Raw genomic sequence first — 20,442 nt, forward strand, 5'->3', positions numbered from 1 at the left:
TCCTCTACAATAAGTTCATTATTATTATTTATAACATTCATTTATATATAAGCAAATTTTATTTAGCAAAATAGTCCATTTTACAATAAGATGTGTCATTCTTTTTTTTATAAAGTTAAAATTGACCCATAACCTTTTTATGCAGTTAAATATGTGCATTAGAATATTTTTTTTGTTATACTTATAAAGCTTTTAGCTATTTCTATTAATTATCTTTTAAATAATTTATTTTTTTAGGTATGATAGACCAAGTTCGGTCTCACCGGACATTAACCATCATCATCATCATCATCATAAATAAACTAATTGCTTTAGTGAAATTCTAAATCTCTGATCCCATCGCTAATTTCTCACTTAACAAACCAGTAACATGGGAAAAACGTGTAATTTTTTTTTTTTAAAAATAAATATAAAATACATAACCTTAACATAGAACAAAAAAATAAAAAACATTATGATAAAAACAAAACATTATGATAACAAAATAACAATACAGTAAATGAAGAAGCACGATTCAAGTTACATGGAAATGTCACGAGGACCAGTAAGAACACTAAATGGTAAATGAAGAAGCAAGATTCTTTTGATAAGAAAATATTGAAGAAAAAATAATACACCAGGTCAATGTAGTGAAAAGATATTTAAAATTTGAAATAATCAATGAACATCTTAGGATTAACGCTGCAATTTCATGAGCAAAAATCATTCTTCCGCGGTCATACGTTGCATGAATGGATGGACTGGAAACTGATCTATTCGGCCATAACAAGTATCAGTAACAATTACCAACTTTTAAGCTGGGAATTATTCGCTGCTGACCAATCAATGCAGTGAAAACAGTGTGTTGCAGTAAGAAGTTTGTGGTGGGCATTACGGGGAAATGTATAGAGGGGAGGAGATCTTTTATGAGCTAATCTGAATGTTTAGCCGCCTGAGCCATATGGAATGAAGAACCATGTGGAAAAAGTCATAAGGTTTTGGGGGCTGGTTTATAGTAAAATGTCTCTGAACTTGCTTCAGTTTACTTTGCATCTCGACATACCTATTTACTGGTATGGATTGCAGTATGGTCTTGAGATTTGGTATTTCGGACACGGGAACCTGAACAGAGAAACTTGTCCAATTCAGCACATCGCTGAAGGGAAGAGCATAGTATTTTGAAATTATGACAGGAACACATTCATTGTAAATTGCCTCCGCAATACGTGGGCTTGCCACTTCGTATCCACTTGGGCACAGGCAATATCTGCTCTTCTTCATCAGGTCAAAATATGACAAGCCGTTGGGGAGATATTCATAGACTTGCATATCATCATCAGTCCCGTTTGTCCAATGCTTAAACAATATTGGTCTAACAGGTCCATGCTTTCCACCAGCAAAGAATGCAAGCAAAGGTCTCTCTAGAGCAGATGGACCCCCAGGCAAGCCATTCATCCCATCTGGTTCCAATTTCACCTCCGGAAGTGTTGCATCTTTTGTGGGGTTGAACCCTTCTGAAGTGTTGGCATTACATAAAACACGAATTGAATTATTGTACAAGAATGGATTTCCATGAGATGCATGAGGCCCCTGCATATGCCGAAAACAAAAAAGCAATGAACGCAATCAGAATTTTTGGGACAACATAAGGTAACAAGCATATTTTCTAGGTGGTGATTGCCCTATTCCATGACAAAATCAACAAAAGACTTATATAACCTTAAGAACAATAACATAGTGTTGTAGGTGAAGTATGCGTGACAATATGAACTGTAACCTAGGAGCAGGAACTTAACAAGCATATCTTTGTACGTGATTTCCGTATTCCATGACAATTTGAGCAATAACCCTCAGATTAGAAACTTAAAAATGGAACTACCAAGGTTAGCAATAAGATCATAAGTCTGTTCTTAACCCATTCTACAATGGTTGTCGTCATGCACTGGGAGTGCAATGGAAATGTTTTATTTTCACTGCATTCCTGTATGAACTCTATTCGAAAATTTACATAATTGGATATTTATAAAGTTAAAAAAAAAATGCTGAAAATGTGTCCAAATGGATATAAGGGAATACATTACCCAGTCATGGCATGAGAGCATGAAATGATCAGCTCCCAGACTTCGGTTCCAAAACGGATATTTGTTGGCAACAACGTTAACGTAATCTCCCACGAACCGTCTCAAGGGCGTGACATCATATCCGGACTTGTAAATATAAGTGACCATGAGGGTTACGCTGAAGGGAAGAAAATAAACATGGGCATCCTCAGGGTTTAATGTCACGAACCGATTCCCTAGCTCAAGCTCCTCAGTGAATCTACCTTCCGTCGAATAGATATCTACAGACGGCCCGTGGTGTACCAGAGGCGGCTCCCCTTCTCGATATACGAAGATCTTGAAACGCTTCTCCATTTCCCTATAGCTCCTGATAACAAAAACACAAGAAAAATACAAATCAAATAAACCAGTGACCGAAATCCATTTATTAAGATATAATGAACCAGAATAAAGATTCATATATATAGTTGGAATAGAAATCTTACCGATGAAAGGCACCGGCGTTTCGATAGATGTCACCAGTTGGAAAATAGGAATCTCCCGGTTCTTGTTTCTGTTCCCTGTCTAAAATCGCTTTCCTTATGGCTGCCCGAGCCCTTCTCAGGTCGATTTCCACCTTCGGAATACGATGCCTCCCCTTCTTCTGCTTCCACTACATCCACGCAGTAAAATTCAATTCAATTCTGTTCCCATTGTTTAAAACTTATTAAATTCAACACGAATTGTCCTATCACTCTATATTCATTAATATCAATAAGAAAAATGAAATAGGTTAACCAATATTGAGTTGAATCACCTCATTCGCAGAGCTGCTGTTGTAAGGAATTCCACCGAGTGATGGAACCAATGGCGAGGCTGCTTGAGACGGATTGAGTTGAATCACCTCATTCACAGAGCTGCTGTTGTAAGGAATTCCACCAAGTGGTGGAACCAATGGTGAGGCTGCTTGGGACTGGGATTCATGATCATGCATCCCGCCATGTAGTGATACAGAGGAAGTAGCTGGCGAAGGCAATAAACGATGGGAAAAGATTGACACGATAGAAGTCGAGGATAAAAAAACTGAGGATCAATAGAAGAGCAAGCGCTAGACTCCGCTTGAGGTCACACAGTCCTTCCATAACGGCCAGCCTTCATGGCATATCCCCCCACTTATATGGCACTAAACGCTCGAATTTCTGGCATTCTCTTCGCTTTTCATGCTTCATTATGATCTCCTCCTTATGAATATTTATATAGACCCACTAAAATTGTCAATTACACGGGAGTTCAATTCTGCTGGCCTCGGGAATAATGAATATATGGGGGTTGCAACCAGTTCGAAACAAGTATCACCCACGTTCAAGTAGTTTCCGGTTGACGGTTAACATTGTTAGGATGCAGGATTTTAAAATTTGCTGGCCTCGGAGAATAATGAATGTGCAGGTTGGAAATCGGAACCCGGAAAACGTTGGATTAGACAAGGCCAAGCCCCACGCGTTGTTGACCATTAGATTAGATCTTGGCCGACGCGTTGTTGACTATTAGATTAGATCTTAGATTGTATGTTTTTGTGATTCATGGTATAAATTAAGATTTTTTTTTTTAAAAATCACATTTAAAATTTAAGTTTGAAACTATTTCAAACTTTTAGATAAATTTATGATCAAAACAAAACATCATTTTTTTTGTTTATTTGAAATTTGGTCAAAACAAAAAAAATATTATGAAATATTGATATGTTTTGTTTATCCTGAACAGGTTAGATAAAAAAATATTATGAAATATTGATATGTTTTGTTTATCCTGAACAAGTTAGATTATACTAGGGGAGGCCTTGTGACTAATGAATGTGCAGGTTGGAAATTGGAACCGGAACACTTTGGATTAGACAATGCCAAGGCCGACGTGTTGTTGACTATTAGATTAGGTTTTAGATGGTATGTTTTTGTGATTCATGGTACAAATTAAGAATTTTTTTTTGAGAAATCATATTTAAAATTTAAGATTGAAACGATTTCAAAATTTTATTTAAATTTATTATCAAAACAAAACAATAATAATGTTTTAGAATTATTTATTTATTTATTTGAAATTTGGTCAAAAACAAATTTTTTTTTATAGAATATTGATATGTTTTGTTTATCCTGAACAAGTTAGATTATACCAGGGGAGGCCTTGTCTGACTATACATGTATTGGAGTTTTGTTGAAATTTGAATTCATAAATATATATTAATTATTCTGGAATAGATTATATTAGAGAAGGCTTTATCCGATTATTAGATGTTTTAGAGTTTTGTTGGAATTTAATATATTTTTATATATATATATTAATTAATTAATTAATTATTGTAAAATGTTGATGTGTTTTTGTTTATATTTAGTTTTGATTGTATATAATATTTATAGATTTAATATTTTAAAAAATTAAGGTTTTTTAGTTTAATTTTTGAATTTGGTAAAAATATTGTGGTAAAATTTTAATTGGTTTAATTTAAATTAGTTTTTATTTATATTTAGATTCCACCTTTGAAAAAATTAAATATTTAAATTGTAAAAATTCACCATCTAAATTTATAATTCCAATAAATTCTAAACAAATTAATTTGAACAACCTCCAAAACCTTAATCAAATTAAACTGAAAGACCTCCGAAACATATAGAATACGGCACAAACTAGGAGCAACGCACGTCTCCAGGTAGTTGACTGTAAATGACTAACGTTGGTGGAAAATATTGGCGCGGGAAACAATGAATGGGTGAGTCGAACCGCCCAAAAGTGGGCATTTAGTAATAGTCTACGTCGTTGGCAAGATGATGTCTGGAATTGGAGTTGGACCGCCCAAAAGTGGGTGTAGGAAAATCTATTTCCTTTCTCTTCTTCCAAAGGAGATGGTTAGTTGAGTAAACGGAATTTATGGGGCATTTAGTATTACCGATTTGAAGAAATTAAAAGAAATGCCTTTTTTAACAAAATTATACATATCCCAATATATTAAAGTATACATTATGGTTCCAAATTGAGGATGAACCTATGAGCAATCTATCGACAGTATAACTGCTAACGCCAGCGAATATCAATTTAAAAAACAAAATCAGGTTATCAGAATGTATCAAGTATAGATTATGCTTCCAAATTGAGGATGAGCCGCACAGTCTCTCGAGAGTCTAACTGCTAACGCCAGCGAACGTCAATGTAAAAAACCTAACAGAAGATATTGATAAAAACCTAACAAAATCATTTTATGTAACTCCCTCTCAGTAAATCTTTATAATAAAAATAACTCAATTTTTGAATAAATATCCTCTAATTTTTAGGGAATACCTCTATTTATAACCCTCAATACTTATAATCTCCCCCAATACTTATGCTTAAAATAGGGGAGCATAAAAATACCTCTATTTATAACACTCAATATTTATAATCTCCCCCAATACTTATGCTTAAAATAAGGGGAGCTTGGTGTTATTGGTGAATTAACCACCTAAGGAATTGGAGCTTTTTGTTATTTGTCAATTAACCACCCAAGGAATTGTGTTAACAGTATTTGAAACATCCTCTTTGAAATTAATGACAAGTACCTTGAATTTACTATGACATGTGCCTTTCATGTGCCAACCCCTTTTTCGAGGAAAGATCATCTTGACATGACCCAAGGTTATCTCACAGATGCTTTAGCTCTCATGGATGTAGGTTATTAAAGGTCAGGTTTATTTCAATGCAAGAAAGGTGAGATATAGAATGTTGGACTTTTGTGTGGTGGAAAGATGGTAGGTAGCTATGTTTAATTGATATTAGTTTAGAATGCACTCTACTTATTAGGTGGGAGGTTGGTCTTCGTTTTACTTTGATTTCTCTATGTTTGTTGAGTTTGACTGGTCTCTAGGAGTTAGTTATTGACATCATAGTCATTTCTTGTCTTCGTTAGTGTCATATTTATTTTAATTATTTGGGGATGAGTGTATTTGTGTAATAGCTTTTGTATAGTTTGCAAGAATTTTCTAGAGTTTTTAAAGTGAAATGTGGATTTTTTTAATTACACATAAGAAATGGAAGAAACACCAACAAATATATAAACCCTAAAAGAAATATATAAACCCTAAAAGAAAATATTGCATATCTAATTTATTACCAAAAATATCATGAGGAATTTTACAATCTATTTCGAAGAAGGAACCTAATATTTTGTTTCAAATGATTGCTTGCTTAATGGGACTCAAGTCTTCATTGTAGCTTTAGAAGATTGACTTGATCCGTGATCCGAGATTTTGTTCTCGTGATTCACTTAGTCTTAACAAGCATGGAAACACTTCCTTATAAATTATCTTGGCCTTCTGAAGATTAAAGCATTCGACCCTTCACTCCTAAGCAAATAGGGAGGAGTCAACTTATACGCCCTTAATTAATAACACAATCATGGCCTCATGTAACAAATACTCACACTAGAATGATATGGTGTGTAAGAATTATGTAGCCATATGTTTGGATATGACTAGTGTAAGTACTCAGGAAAAGCTCGCCCAAATTATTGAAATAACTACAATCCTCTCCATCATGCAAATTTGGCCTAATAATTGCTCCCTTATTGATATGAAATGGGATCCAAAGAAATAATGGTATGGTTACTCCTTATTCAACAACTCGTTGGCTCACAAGTCTGATCCTTCGATCCCTAGAAATTTGTAGTTTAATTTAGCCTTCAATTAGATAAGAGGCGCGTCCTTCCTCCTAAGAAATTGGGAAACTCAGCTTTAGTTCTTTGTAGTAGATTGATTCCCACCTCTCTTCACTTATTTATTTTCTCCTTCTCTGTTGTGCATAAATATGGTGAACTAATCTAGTTAATTTGATTTTTCTCATCCTAACAAATGATACTCTGGATCCAATAGACTCGGTGATGCTCGACCTTGACAAGATAATGAGATCAACACACCTTCTACATGGACAGGAAACTTGATCCAATAGATTTATTGATGCTTATCCTTGACAAGATAATGATATTGAATCTAAAAAAGGTTATTGGATTTGACCATATTCTTCCCAACAATGAATTAGCTCATATTCGACCCCTTCACAATTTCAATTTAGAGCTTGAAAAAGATGATCACTCCCCTGGATAATAAGATTTTTTTTCTGAGATGATGGGTTAATTCGACTTGGTTGCCTAGTATTATTCAAATCATCCTTAGTTAGTAGTAATTCAACCTAATTTGGCCCTACTCCTAAATCAATAACCTTATTGTGGCCCTCTGAGATAGTGGTTCATCTTCAATTAAGACATGTGATTAGCTTTAACTCGGCCTTGAGAAATGTCCTAGATTGGCAGTCTCAACCTCTTAAGGAATCTGACCTTCTTGATTATAATTTTCTCCTACCACCAATTATGCTCCTAAAAAATCAAAGTGTCAACTAAAATAATTGGCGAGAGAGTGTCTTCCAACTCGAAGCAAATGATTTACAGTTAGGGTATGTCTCCCAATATTGAAGTTGGTAAATATCAAGGTACCCTCATTTACTCGGAAACTCCTAGAGATCCTTTCCAAATTCTCAATAATTCTTCCCCATGCCCTCTGTCAATCTCCTTCCCCTTTCAATAATAATATCCTCCTTAAAATACCATGGGTAATACCATCAGTCACTTAATTTCCTTGAAAGTGACTTTTTACCCCTAAAATTTAATTATCATTTATTTTATTATGGTGACCCCTTTTCTTTCTTGTCAATTGCCTATGTGATCTAGATAGACTAAGAACCAACTTGGCTTTAGTTCAAAGAGTTAGATTGGGACATTACTATCCCCCTTCCCAAATTTTTCTTGTCCTTAAGCAAATTCCATCCAATACCAGAATCCTAAATAAGCTAACTAAAGGCTTTGGCAAGAACTTGTTGCACCATCTTAAGGTTTCCCAATTCAATAGTGTTGTTATTTGTCATCATGCCATGAAGAAACCCTTGTAACCCAACTCCCATAAAAACTCCTAGCGAGTTTAAAGATATTAACTCTTCATGATGGCCTATCTGCTTCATGATTTTGTTGTATTTTTGTTGGATCACTAGCTACTATTTGACTGCTCTTAATTGCAGATCCATTTTTTGTTTGGTCTCGCACCTCCATCCCGAGTATTCTTGATTTACTACTACATGCCTCTCAACACAGTTAGGCTTTGTTTGAGTCATAAAACATGACCTTGACTGCAAATTTAAATGTTCTTTTGAATTAGAATGTGACCTCATTTGCTGAGTATCCTGTGATGAATCCATGTGCTTCTTCCCACTCTGCCTGCCATTTGTTTGAGTGTAGCAATATTTGGAGGATCTTGAGTCATACCTCTCAAGACTAGCTTTCGACCTCCCTTCGTTTTGAATCCCATTTCCATGGTCTAATATTTATTCCAATGCTTCCCTATGGTGATAATCCATTGGACACCTAATACTATCATCAGAATTTGAAAACTTCACCACATACAAATCATCAACCATAATGTAGTTTCCCATCCTTAACTATGTCTTTGGGAATGCTTGATTGCATGCCATGATGAAATAGCCAACCATATCCACAATAAATCCTCTAAATTCCTTTGTTGGGATGCCTCTTTTAGCTATTAATTTCAAGTCAATAAAATTGTGGGTTGACCAACCATCGATTAGGATAGTGACCTGATGCCACTATATATAACCTTTGAATTTGAAGGTGTTATAGCTAGGGACACCTTAAAGTGTGGCTTTGTGCCACCTTTTACTTTTGTCCTTGTCTACTCTTCCTTTGAATTAAAATGTATGTCACTCTACACTGGTCATGTTGGGTTGTGTTATAAGCTTTCCACGACTAGATCCAGTAGTTAAACTGGGGGGTTAGAGGGGGGGTGGAGCCCCCTCTTCATTGCGCCGATGCAGAATAGGGGGGTCACAGGGGGGGCGGTAGCCCCCCTATACAGGGTCGGGGGCAGCGCCCCGATAATTTTTTTTTGGACCCTATATTAGGTGGGCGGACCTACCTATGGTTTTGTGCATGGTTTTCGCACATGGTTTTGGACGCGATGGTTTTCGGTCCATGGTATTTTGTAGATCCGGTCAAGGGAACTATGGTTATGTTCTAATCCAGGCTTAATGGATTGGGGTTTATGGATGTTTTGGCATGTATATATATGTATTGTAACATTTAAAGGAACATAATGAAAAATCAATCTATTAGTCCTTGTTTTGGAATTCAGGGGAAAATCTCTGTGTATATTTGTTTTATGTGTTACGCTCTCGCCATTGTTTATTTTCTATTTTTTAGATTTCGTATGCTGGTGATTTCTGTACGGGGTTAAAACCTACAAACCATAATGTAGTTTCCCATCCTTAACTCTGTCTTTTAAAATGCTTGATTGCAAGCCATGATGAAATAGCCAACCATCTCCACAATAAATCCTCCAAATTCCTTTATTAGGATGCCTCTTTTAGATATTAATTTCAAGTCAATAAAATTGTTAGTTAACCAACCATTGATTAGGACAGTGACCCAATGCCACTATATCAAACCTTTGAATTCAAAGGTGTTATAGCTAGGGACTCCTTAAAGTGTGGATTTGGTGCCACCTACTACTTTTGTCCTTGTCTACTCTTCCTTTGAATTAAAATGTATGTCACTCTACACTGGTCATGTTTTATCTTCTCCCTCTCTTTTGGAGAGCACATCAATGTAGTGCACCTTTCCCTTTCCCTTGCATTTATTTCCTAACTCACAAGGCTCCTTGCAACTATAACATAGTTTCTTTCTTCATAACTTATCTCAAGTTCCAGGGTTCAAGATGCTTCTCTCAATCTCCTCATCCTAGGGTGGTAACTTATATGTAGTTTATTAAAAAGTGGGTGGTTTGGGAGATTCTTTATTTTTAGGCACAATATCCTCCATTTCCCTCATCATGGAATATCCTCTTACAACATTCTAGGATTAAATGCCTTGACCCAACCTCAAAATAGTTGAGTTAAACCCTTCATGAACAACGTCATCAATTATTCCTAAGATATCTTTGTATCTATCACAACAAAACTCTGGAATTTCGAAATAAATATTTGAACTCCTAGTTTATTATAGTTGTGCAAGGTCCCTAAAATGCAGTTCTGGATCCCTCTCACCAAACCTCTGGATCAATCCTTTTTTGAACTCTAGATAGGAGTTAATGATGGAGCGAACAAGTTTGATTAACCCATGGTACCACCAGTACTCATGAGATTCACCTTTTAGAAGCATGGTGGCATACTCAGTTTCCTCTGAGTCCCTCATGGGATTGAGCTGAAAGTATGTGTCGAGCTTTTTCACCCAAGCTCTAGCTAAACCTCGAGAAGTTCCATTAAAAGTGGGTATATTTATTTTCCTGACCTTCTTTGGGTTATCATTGTTCATCCACCATTTTAGAGTACCTTGATCTACTTCTGTGTTTGATGCATAATACTTTTGGAATGACATTTGGTCTTTAAATTCCACTCCCATTGCTTAGTAGTCTCTTAGGAAATCCAAAAAGTTTTCACCTCACCTCTGTTGATTATCTTCTTTCTCTTCCAACAAAATGGGTAGGAAAGGTCTTGATGGAGTTGGTTTTATCAGTTAGGGCACTAGATTAGTGGAGCTACTAGGATCCCCATTTTGGTTATCATTTCCTTCAATTAAATTATGATTTCTATGCAACCCTTATGCCCCTTGATTGGACCTCTTATCACAAAGACTATCCATGGTATATGCAACTTTTTTTAGAGATGAAGCCACCTCCAGTTGACCCCCTATTACAATTCGGGCCTTTTCACACCATCCCCACTCTAATTCTTGAAGTACCTTTTGTTTCAGTCTAGATAAATAATTCATAATGTTCTTGAAACTCTCCCAGGGTTCTTCTTTATGATCCCACATCTTTTCTTTCCCTTCCTCTTTCTCTTTCTTCTTCATCTTGAAGGTTATGTATCCTTGATATTTTGGAAACACCAACTGATACCCTAGTAGGCTGGAAATATGATAATCTCTGATAGAAATGTAATAACCCTTATATAACTTGCAAGAATTATATAGGGGTTTTCTATTAAAACAAGATTTTTTTTAACTACACACAAGATCATAAATGGAAAAAACACCAAGAAATATACAAGCCCTAGAAGCAAGTATTGCATATCTAATATATTACCATGAAATGCCAAGAGGAATTTGACAATCTATTTCTGAGAAGGAATGTGATAATATGTTTCAAATGATTTCTTTCTTATTGGGACTTAGGTCTTCAATGTAGCTTTAGAAGATCAACTTGACCCTAATCCGACATTTCATTCTAGCAATTCACTTTGTCTTAACAAGAATTCCAACACATCCCTATATATTATCTCGAACTTTTGGAGATTAAAGAGTTTGACCCTTGAATTCTACGAAAACAAGGATGTGTTGTCTTATATGCCCTCAAATAATAACGTGATCCTAGCCTCACATGGTAGATGGTGGCCTGATTCGATCAATTCGATGTTGCTTGTCATGAAAAATAATACACTTGATCCAATAGATTCAATGATGCTCAAATTTGACAATATAATGAGATCGACACTTCTTATGCATGGAGAGGAAAATCAATCCAATAGATCTAATGATGCTCGACCTTGACAATTTAATGAGATTGACTCTAAAAAAAGGTTATTGGATTTGGCCCTGGTTCTCCCAACACTTACTTAGGTCCTATTTGACCACTTCACAATTTCAATTTGGACCTTGAGAAAGAAAATTCCCCCCCTTGTATAATAGTGATTCCTTTCTGAGATGATGAGTTTATTCGACTTGGCTACCTAGTATTATTCAAATCGCCCTTAGGTAGTAGAAATTCAACCTGATTTGAAAATGCTCCTAGATCAATCACCTGACTGTGGCCCTCTGAGATAGTGGTTCATCGTCACTTAAGACATGTAATTAGATTCAAATCAATGCTGAGAAATTCCCTTGATTGCAAGTCTTGACTTCTTAAGGAATCTAATCTTTCAGATGTTGATTTTCTCCTACCATGAATTATTCTCTTGTAGACTTAACATGTCAATTGAAATAATTGGATAGGGAGTGTCTTCCAACCCTAAAGCCACTGATATATAGCTAGGGTATGTATCTCAATACCAAAGCTGGTAAGTATCAGGGTATCCCCCTTTACCTGGCAATTCCTAGATCTCCTTATCAAATTCTCAACAATTCTTCCTTATTTCCTCCTTCAATCTCCTTTCTCTCTTAATAATATCCTTTTGTGAATACCACACGTAACGTAATTTCCTTGAAAATGTTTTACCCTTTTATTTAATTATTATCTATCTTATTATGGTGACCCCTTTATTTTTCCTATCAATAGCCTATGGGATCTAGATAGGTTAAGACTCAACCCCCCTTTGCTTCTAGGAGTCAGAAAGGGACATTACAATTTGGTATGCAATTAGTAAGTCTCAAGCTCCAAAACATAGTCTTATTCTTTAAGTTCTATATTGTTTTTCATTAAGCACTTTTAGGTTTAGGATGACCATCCTTAACCCAATTGTAGATTTAGGTCAATGGAGGGCCTAACTACAAAGTTAATGGATAACCTTCTTATGGGCCCTTTGATGACTTAAGTCTATAATTGATTTAAAATTATGATTTTGAGAATGTGACCTTATTAATTTGCTAAGAGTCAAATTTCTCTCTATCTTTCTAGGATTTATTTGCATTGTAACTAAGTCCTGTCAAGACCGATTCGTAACGCCTTCGTCCTATGATATGTGACATCATAATCACAACCGAGAACGCTAGGGGCTGATTCTTTCTTAAGCACTCCTCCTTTTCACCGATATATGATATGTGGGGTCTAATGGCATCCTGCCACATGGAGCTCCCTTATTTTTTGAAACTATGCCATGTCATCATCTCCCTGTTACCTAGACAAGTTAAACTCAAACTTGGACTTGCTCTAACTTTGTCATCTGGACTCGGATTTGAGTGTCATTCGCACCATTGGAATTAATATGACGAGCAATTCGATTAGATGCTAATCTTATCTAGATTCTTCCACTTTGATTTTTGAGCCTTTTGTGAAGCCACTAGTACTTTTTTGAAGACCCACTTGGATCATAGAGAGACTGTGGGAGCACCCACATCACAACGCAGGGAGAGGAGGTCACAAGATTGGTACACTGACTACATGGATTTGATGAGCGAGAGTGTAGAGATTGATCCATCCTCATTGAAGGAAGCAATGTAGCAACCAGTATGGGTTGATGCCATGGTTGAGGAATATGACTCCATTATCAGAAGCAGTGTTTAGGAGGTTGTCCCAAGATTAGCAGACAAGTTAGTGGTGAGTTCCATATGGCTTTACAAAGTAAGGCAAGCATCAGATGGGAGTTCAGAGAAACAAAAGGCTATATTTGTGGCCAGAGGATACTCTCAGCTAAAGGGAATTGATTACAATGAGACCTTTGCTCATGTAGCAAGGTACTCATCAATTAGATCTATTCTAGCACTGTCAGTGCGGACGGGATGGAAGATACATCATATGGATGTAAAAACAACATTCCTCAATGACATTATTGAGGAAGAGGTGTATATTGAGCATCCAGAAGGATTTGAGACTTTCAACAGAGAGTCCCATGTGTGCAAACTCATGTGAGTGCTCTATGGACTGACAAAAGCACCCTATGCTTGGTATACCAGGATTGACAGCTATTTGACCGAGTTGGACTTCATCAAATGTGAAGCAGATGAAAAACTTTACGATATTGTGGTTGAAGGTAAATTTGTGATTATAATATTATATGTTGATGATTTGATTCTGACAAGTGATGAGAAGTTGATCAAACCTTGCAAAGAGGATCTTGTAAGAAAGTTTGAGATGAAGGACTTGGGGCTCATGCATTATTTGCTTGGTATGGAAGTATGCCAAGGATATGAGGAACTATTTGTCTCTCAAGGAAATTATGCCAATGAGATATTGAAGAAGTTCCACATGGAGAGCAACAAACCCATGGAGAATCCTCTAGGTGGTAACTAGAGGAAGGAGGATGATACTTCAAGTAAAGTAGTGGAGGCTACTATTTATAGACAACTTGTGGGTTCACTTATGTATTTGGTGAACACATGATCAGACATGTGTTTTTCATTTAACGATCTTATTCAACCCATTGTTAAGCCAACCAAACTTTATTGGAAGGCAGCTAAACATGTGTTGAGATACCTCAAAGGCACCACTCAGTTTGGTATTTGGTATAGATGGAGAGATGGAGTGAAGCTTTAAGGCTTCACAAATGTAGATAGGGCAAGGAGTCCATCTGATAGGGAGAACACATCAAGGGGAATCTTCAGTATTGGTTCAACATAGTTTCTTGGTATAGCAGGAAGCAGAGATTAGTTGCACTCATTTCAGCAGAAACAAAGTATATGGATGCTAGTGAAGCAACTTGTGAGGCTATTTAGATGAGGAAGATCCTTATTGGGTTGTTTGGTTGGTGGATGGATCATACAGTGATTTACTACGACAATCAGAGTTGTGCAAAATCTTTGAGAATCCTTTTTTTAATGATTAGTTTAAGCATATTGACATCCAGTATCACCATCTATGAGATTGTGTGCAGAGGAGAATCATGTTGCTCGAGTATGTTCCTACAGAGGAGTAGGATGTAGATATTTTAACAAAGGCATTGTCAAGGTGAAAATTAGAGTTTCACAGAGGCATTGTCAAGGTGACAATTTGAGTTTCACAGAGGCATGATTGGGGTAACAAATAATCCCTTTATTATTGAGAAGGAACGTTGAAAAATGCAACAAGAAAAATTCTAATTTAATTTGTCCTTGAATGAAATTAGGAATTAAATTGTAATTCTAATTCTAATAGCAACTTGTAATAGTTAACTAAGTTAAGTTGAGTCTTTTGGCTTAGTAAATTTGAGTTGGGAGTCTATCTAGAGTCATGTAGAGTGATCCCTAAATTTTAGGGGCCCAAGTTGAGTTTCGATTGAGTTGTCATTATTTAATTTAGTTTAACTGAGTTAAAATCAGTTAAACTAGTTTTGATTGATGGAGGAACTAGTGAGAGGTCAAGTGAATTAAATTGGATTCAATTCACATGTAGTGATCAATCAGATAACTGATAATTCAGTCATAAATAAATCATGCATGTCAGTTCTGAGAAAGACCCAGTTGAGATTAGAGTTCGGGGACATTCTACTATCAGTTGTAAAATAATGTAAATTATACCGATGGTGCATGCAATCAGAGGAAGGCCTATGGATAGATTGCACAATTATGAGTGAGGAATTTCCCAATTAAATATGGGCTATCTCCTAAGGGAACAACGCAAGGAGGTAAGAGATTGGCAGGAAAAAAAATTGGCTAAGTATTTGCTTGAGCTGGTTTGTGAAGCAGTGAGATTTATTGTACTTGTGCAAAGATTGTTTGGGTTGAAAAAGAACTGTTTTTTTCTTCTCAGATCTTCTAATTAATACAATATACATATAGCAAGGGTTTTTAGCTATGGATTTCCCCATAAAATTATTGTGTTATGTGTCAATGACATTATTCCTTTTTCTGCTTTGTGATTTCACCAATCAATTTTTGTTTCAGCTGATGAGTAGAGTAGATTCAGGTCAATTGTTTTATCATATTACAATCTACAATTTGAATTTACTAGAAAACTCTATAAATTGTCCACAGTATCAGGGTTGTAGACTCCAGATCTATAGTGCTTAGGAGGTGCATACAGTTGGGGATGTTGGTCATAACATTCCTCATATTTATGCAACTGTGGACAACACGCAGGTGGATCATCAAGCATTTTTCATTGAGATAGATGGTAAACTTTGTGATCAAGTTATTTCTATTTTGATTGATCCTGGATCTAATTATACTTATATTAATACTCACCTGGTGGATAAGTGTGGTTTGAGAAAAAAAGTGCATGTAGAATATTGGTTGGTATAGTTGGCTATAGGCACAAAGAAGAGAGTTCACCATTGTGTAAGAGCTTGTGCATTTGATTTAAATGGTATCCCTACAACAACACATTTGAATGTACTTCCATTGAGATTGTATAACATGCTTTTGTGTATGGATTGGTTGTACCTTCACAGGACCAAAGTGGATTGCTTTGACAAGGGCATTGAGTGACTTGATGATAAGGAGGAAAATACAATTTTGTAGGGAAAGAAGAAGCCTACATCAGTGAGGATGGTTGCCATTATGCAGGCTAGGTGAAGTTGCAAAAACGGTTTTGTCATGTTTGTAGTGCATATCTCTAGTGACAAGGGTAAACATGTTAAGGATGCATAAATCTTCAAGAGGTAAAATGTATTGCAGTATTATCAGGATGTGTTTCTAGCAGAGATTCCAGAGTTGCCTCCTCATAAGAAGTAGATTTCTCTATTGAGTTTGTGCTAGGGGAAGCACGAGTAGAAAAGGCACCTTACAGGATGAGTACCCCAAAGCTAGTAGATTTGAAATCACGGTTAAAGGAGATGCTTGAAAAGTGATACAATAGGCCAAGTGTATCACCTTGGGGTGCACCAGTGTTTCGTAAAGAAGAAAGATTGTATTCTTAGATTGTGCAATGATTACAGGAAGCTAAACAAGGTGATGACCAAGAACATGAACCCATTTTCGAGGATTGATGATTTGTTTGATTAGTTGAAGGGAGGAGTAGTCTTTTTTAAGATCAACTTGAGTTCAGGATACCATCAGGTACACATCAAGGAAGAGGATATCTATAAGACTGCCTTCACGACTAGGTATGGGCATTATGACTTTGTTGTAGTTCTAATCAGTTTGACTAATGCACCAGCTACATTTATGTGATATTGTGTTGCATCCTTATTTTGACAAGTTTAGTATTGTATATATTGATGACATATTGATATACTCCAAGAATGAGGAAGAGCATGTTGGGAATTTAGCAGTAGTGTTGAGATTGCTAAGAGAGTGTTAGTTGTATGCAAAGCTTAGAAAGTGCAAGTTATTTCAGATAGAGGTGCATTACTTGGGACATGTTGTTTCGAAGGAAGGGATAGCAGTAAATCCAGAAAATATAAGGGCCATCATGAAGTGGGTAGCTCCTATGAATGTGGATGAGGGGATGATCATTCATGGGATTGGCAGATTACTACAGGAGGTTCATCAGGAACTTCTCATGCATTACATATCCTATGACATCCTTGCAGAGGAAAGGTAAGAATTTCGAATGGACAGAAGAATGTGGAACTAGTTTTAATCAGTTGAAGTAGTTGTTGACCAATGCTCCAGTTGTTAAGATTGCAGATCTGGATAAAGAATTTTTAGTGTGTACAGATGCATGTAAAAGAGTGTTATCACCAAAAATTGATCATCTACCCATAATTTACAAGATGGATCGAAGTACACCATGTAGGACCAATATTACCATAGTAAAATTGCTTTCACTGTAAGAAATTACTTAATAAACCACATTTGTTAAGTCATTTATAATTAAACCCATGAAGAATAATTAAAGAAATCACTATTTATTTAATTATCTTCTAGGAATAGTTAATTAAACCATTGTTTAACTAATATTGCTTGTCAAATTTGACCCAATTATGAGAAATAAATAGATAAATCATTAATTGTCTTATTTTTCTATAGGAATAATTAATTAACGACTAATTAGTTATTATTCCTTGTCAAGTTTGACTAAATCCCCTAGGAATAATTAATTAAATAATTATTTGTTTATTATTCCTTACTGATATTTCTTGAGATGATAAATAAATCATTTATTTATTTATTATTTCAAAATAAAAGTTTAAATACTTTTTCCCTCCAACCAAATATAATCAAATATTCCAAATGGTTAATTCTAGAATTTGGTTAATAATATTATATTATTTCCCATTATTCAAGAATAACCTAATATTTTTCTATAAATTGGAGGGTTTTACATTCATTATTCACTTTTGATTATTTTCATTATTGCACTCACTGTTGTAACTCTGATTATCATCACTGTCGCACACCATTTCTATTTTCCATTTGAGTTCTCATTGAGCTCAAACATTTTGTTTGTTGGTTTTTACACATTATAGAGGAGAGAGACTCTACAAAAGCTGAAGACATTGAGGATAGCCAAGAACCCATCCCATAGAGGGGGACTAGTAACATTATTTGTTCCCTTCACAGGTGTCATTTAATAAAATATATTCTTTATATATCTGGTTTCCATTCGATTATTGGGGTTATTTATGCTTATTTTCTTATTTCATTTTGTTGTTTAACTATTTATGTTGCATAGATCAGGGCTTTGGCAGGTTTTGTTTCTATCATTTGCTTCAGATCCACACTATTTAACAACCATTTTTACTGTTAAGGTCGTTTGTCATCCACAACCTAAAGTGGCTTCTTTTCGTACACCTTTGAGAAGAATACTACATAACAAAGGGGACATGGTGGAGTCCTTATACAAGAGGGATGGGAGGTGTTCTATGAGTCAAGGAAGTTGAATGAGCACAAGCATAACTACATGACTCATGATTTTGAGTTGGAAACTATTATTCACACCTTGAATATGTGGAGGCATTATCTTCTTGGTAGGAGATTCGTATTAATGAGTGATCATAGTGGGTTGAGATACTTGTTTGACCAGAGAAATCTAAATGCCATGCAAGCTATATGGTTGGCTACCCTGAGTGAGTTTGACTTTGAGATCAGATACATTAAGGGAAAGGAGAACCAAGTTGCCAATGATCTTGGGAGGAAGGTACAGGTGAATCATATAGCAACAGTGACCTCTTATGGGACAGATTTATAGGATAGGATCCTGCAAGCAAGATATCAAGATGACAGGTATATGGATATTATGCATAGCTTAAAGTAGAGTACATGTACAGGTATAGGTATAGGTGATCAGGATGCAGACTATCATCTCACTATAGATAGTTTGGTGAGATTAAGGGACAAGATCTATGTGCGAGATTGCAGTGAGCTCAATAATATTATCTTGAGGGAGTTTCATGTCAAGCCATACTCAGGTCACCCAAAATATCAGAAGATGATGATAACAGTGAAGAAGTTATACTATTGGTTGAATCTTAAGAAGGAAGTGTCATATTTAGTGGCTAAATGTTTGGATTTGCAGCAGGTAAAGGCATAATGTAAGCATCCAGGTGGTCTACTACATCGTATTCCCATTCTAGAAAGGAAATGGGAGGTCATTTCCATGGATTTCATTACAGGTCTTCTCAGGATAGTGAGACAACATGATTCTATTATGGTCGTGGTTGATCAGTTGGGTAAGGTAGCTCACTTTATTCTAGTGAAGACGACATATTCAGCTAGTGAGGTGGCACATTTTTTCATCAGGGGCATCATGAGATTACCTGGTGTTTTGAAGAAGATTGTTTCGAATAGGGATGTGAAGTTCACTTCCAATTTTTAGAAGGAGCTATTTGCAAGTTTGGGTAGATAGTTGGCCTTCATTACATCCTATCGTCTGAAGATAAATGGTCAGAGAGAGATGGTCAAAAGGATCTTGGAGGATATGTTGAGGATGTACGTGATACACCAGCAGAGGATATGGGAGGAGTATCTTCCATCGGTTGAGTTTTCATACAAAAATGGTTATCATGAGTCAATTAGGATGAGTCCTTTCGAGGTAATGTATCGGTGGAGTTGTAATACTCCCATCACCTGGAGTGATCGAAGGAATAGGGTACTTATTGGACCAAATATGTTGGAATACATCGAACATGAAATGCAGGCTATAAATAAGAATATAAAGGAAGCATAGGATAGACAGTGGAGTTATGAGGACCAGAACAGGATAGTTAAGGAGCTCCAGGTTGGGGAGCATGTGTATTTGCGCATCAAGTCCAAGAGGATCTCTTTGAGGATTCGATCACGTGTCAAGTTGGAAACACGGTATTGCGGGCCTTTTGAGATCCTTGAGAGGATTGGATCAATGGCCTATCAACTTGCAATGCCTCCAACAGTGAAATTCCATGATTGTTTCCTTGTTTAATTAGTTAAGAGGTATATAAAGGATGTTGATCATGTTATTGATTTTTTTATATTGCGGGTGGAGCAAGAAGGAGAATTCCAGCCAAACCCTTAGTGCATATTGCAACGGAAGTAGCTCATGCTCAGGAATAGAGCCATAAAGAAAATTAAAGTTTAGTAGAAGCAATTTGGGCTCAAAGAAGCTACATGGGAGATGGAAAATCATATGCCAGCCATGTATCCTTCTTTGTTTTCATGTGGAGGAAAAGAAACTTTGGTATGAGGTTTGGTATATGTTTGCCATATGTTTTTCTTATGTCTTGGTATATGTACATATGTATATGGATGTAAATACCGCCATGAGCTATTTTATAAAGCTCCAATAAGCGGTATGGTTGTTATATTGTCATATTATCATGATGTTTTTCTTTTGAGCAGGTCATTCATTGTAAATATTGC

General features: G+C 35.9%; 1 protein-coding gene across 1 annotated transcript; it reads right to left on the minus strand.

The window, feature by feature from the left end:
* Positions 1-903: 903 nt before the first annotated feature.
* Positions 904-3,012, minus strand: LOC149151641 (putative glycosyltransferase At5g03795). The gene is made up of 4 exons (XM_089443219.1): positions 2,836-3,012; positions 2,525-2,691; positions 2,061-2,406; positions 904-1,569 (listed from the first exon to the last, which is right to left on the minus strand). Exons 1-4 carry the CDS (start codon positions 3,010-3,012, stop codon positions 904-906), a joined length of 1,356 nt encoding a protein of 451 aa, XP_089299345.1.
* Positions 3,013-20,442: the final 17,430 nt, after the last annotated feature.

This window comes from Pinus tabuliformis, chromosome 9 (genome assembly GCF_031772625.1).
Source record: "Pinus tabuliformis cultivar Carrire ecotype Pingquan chromosome 9, CPIR1, whole genome shotgun sequence".
NCBI lineage: Eukaryota > Viridiplantae > Streptophyta > Pinopsida > Pinales > Pinaceae > Pinus > Pinus tabuliformis.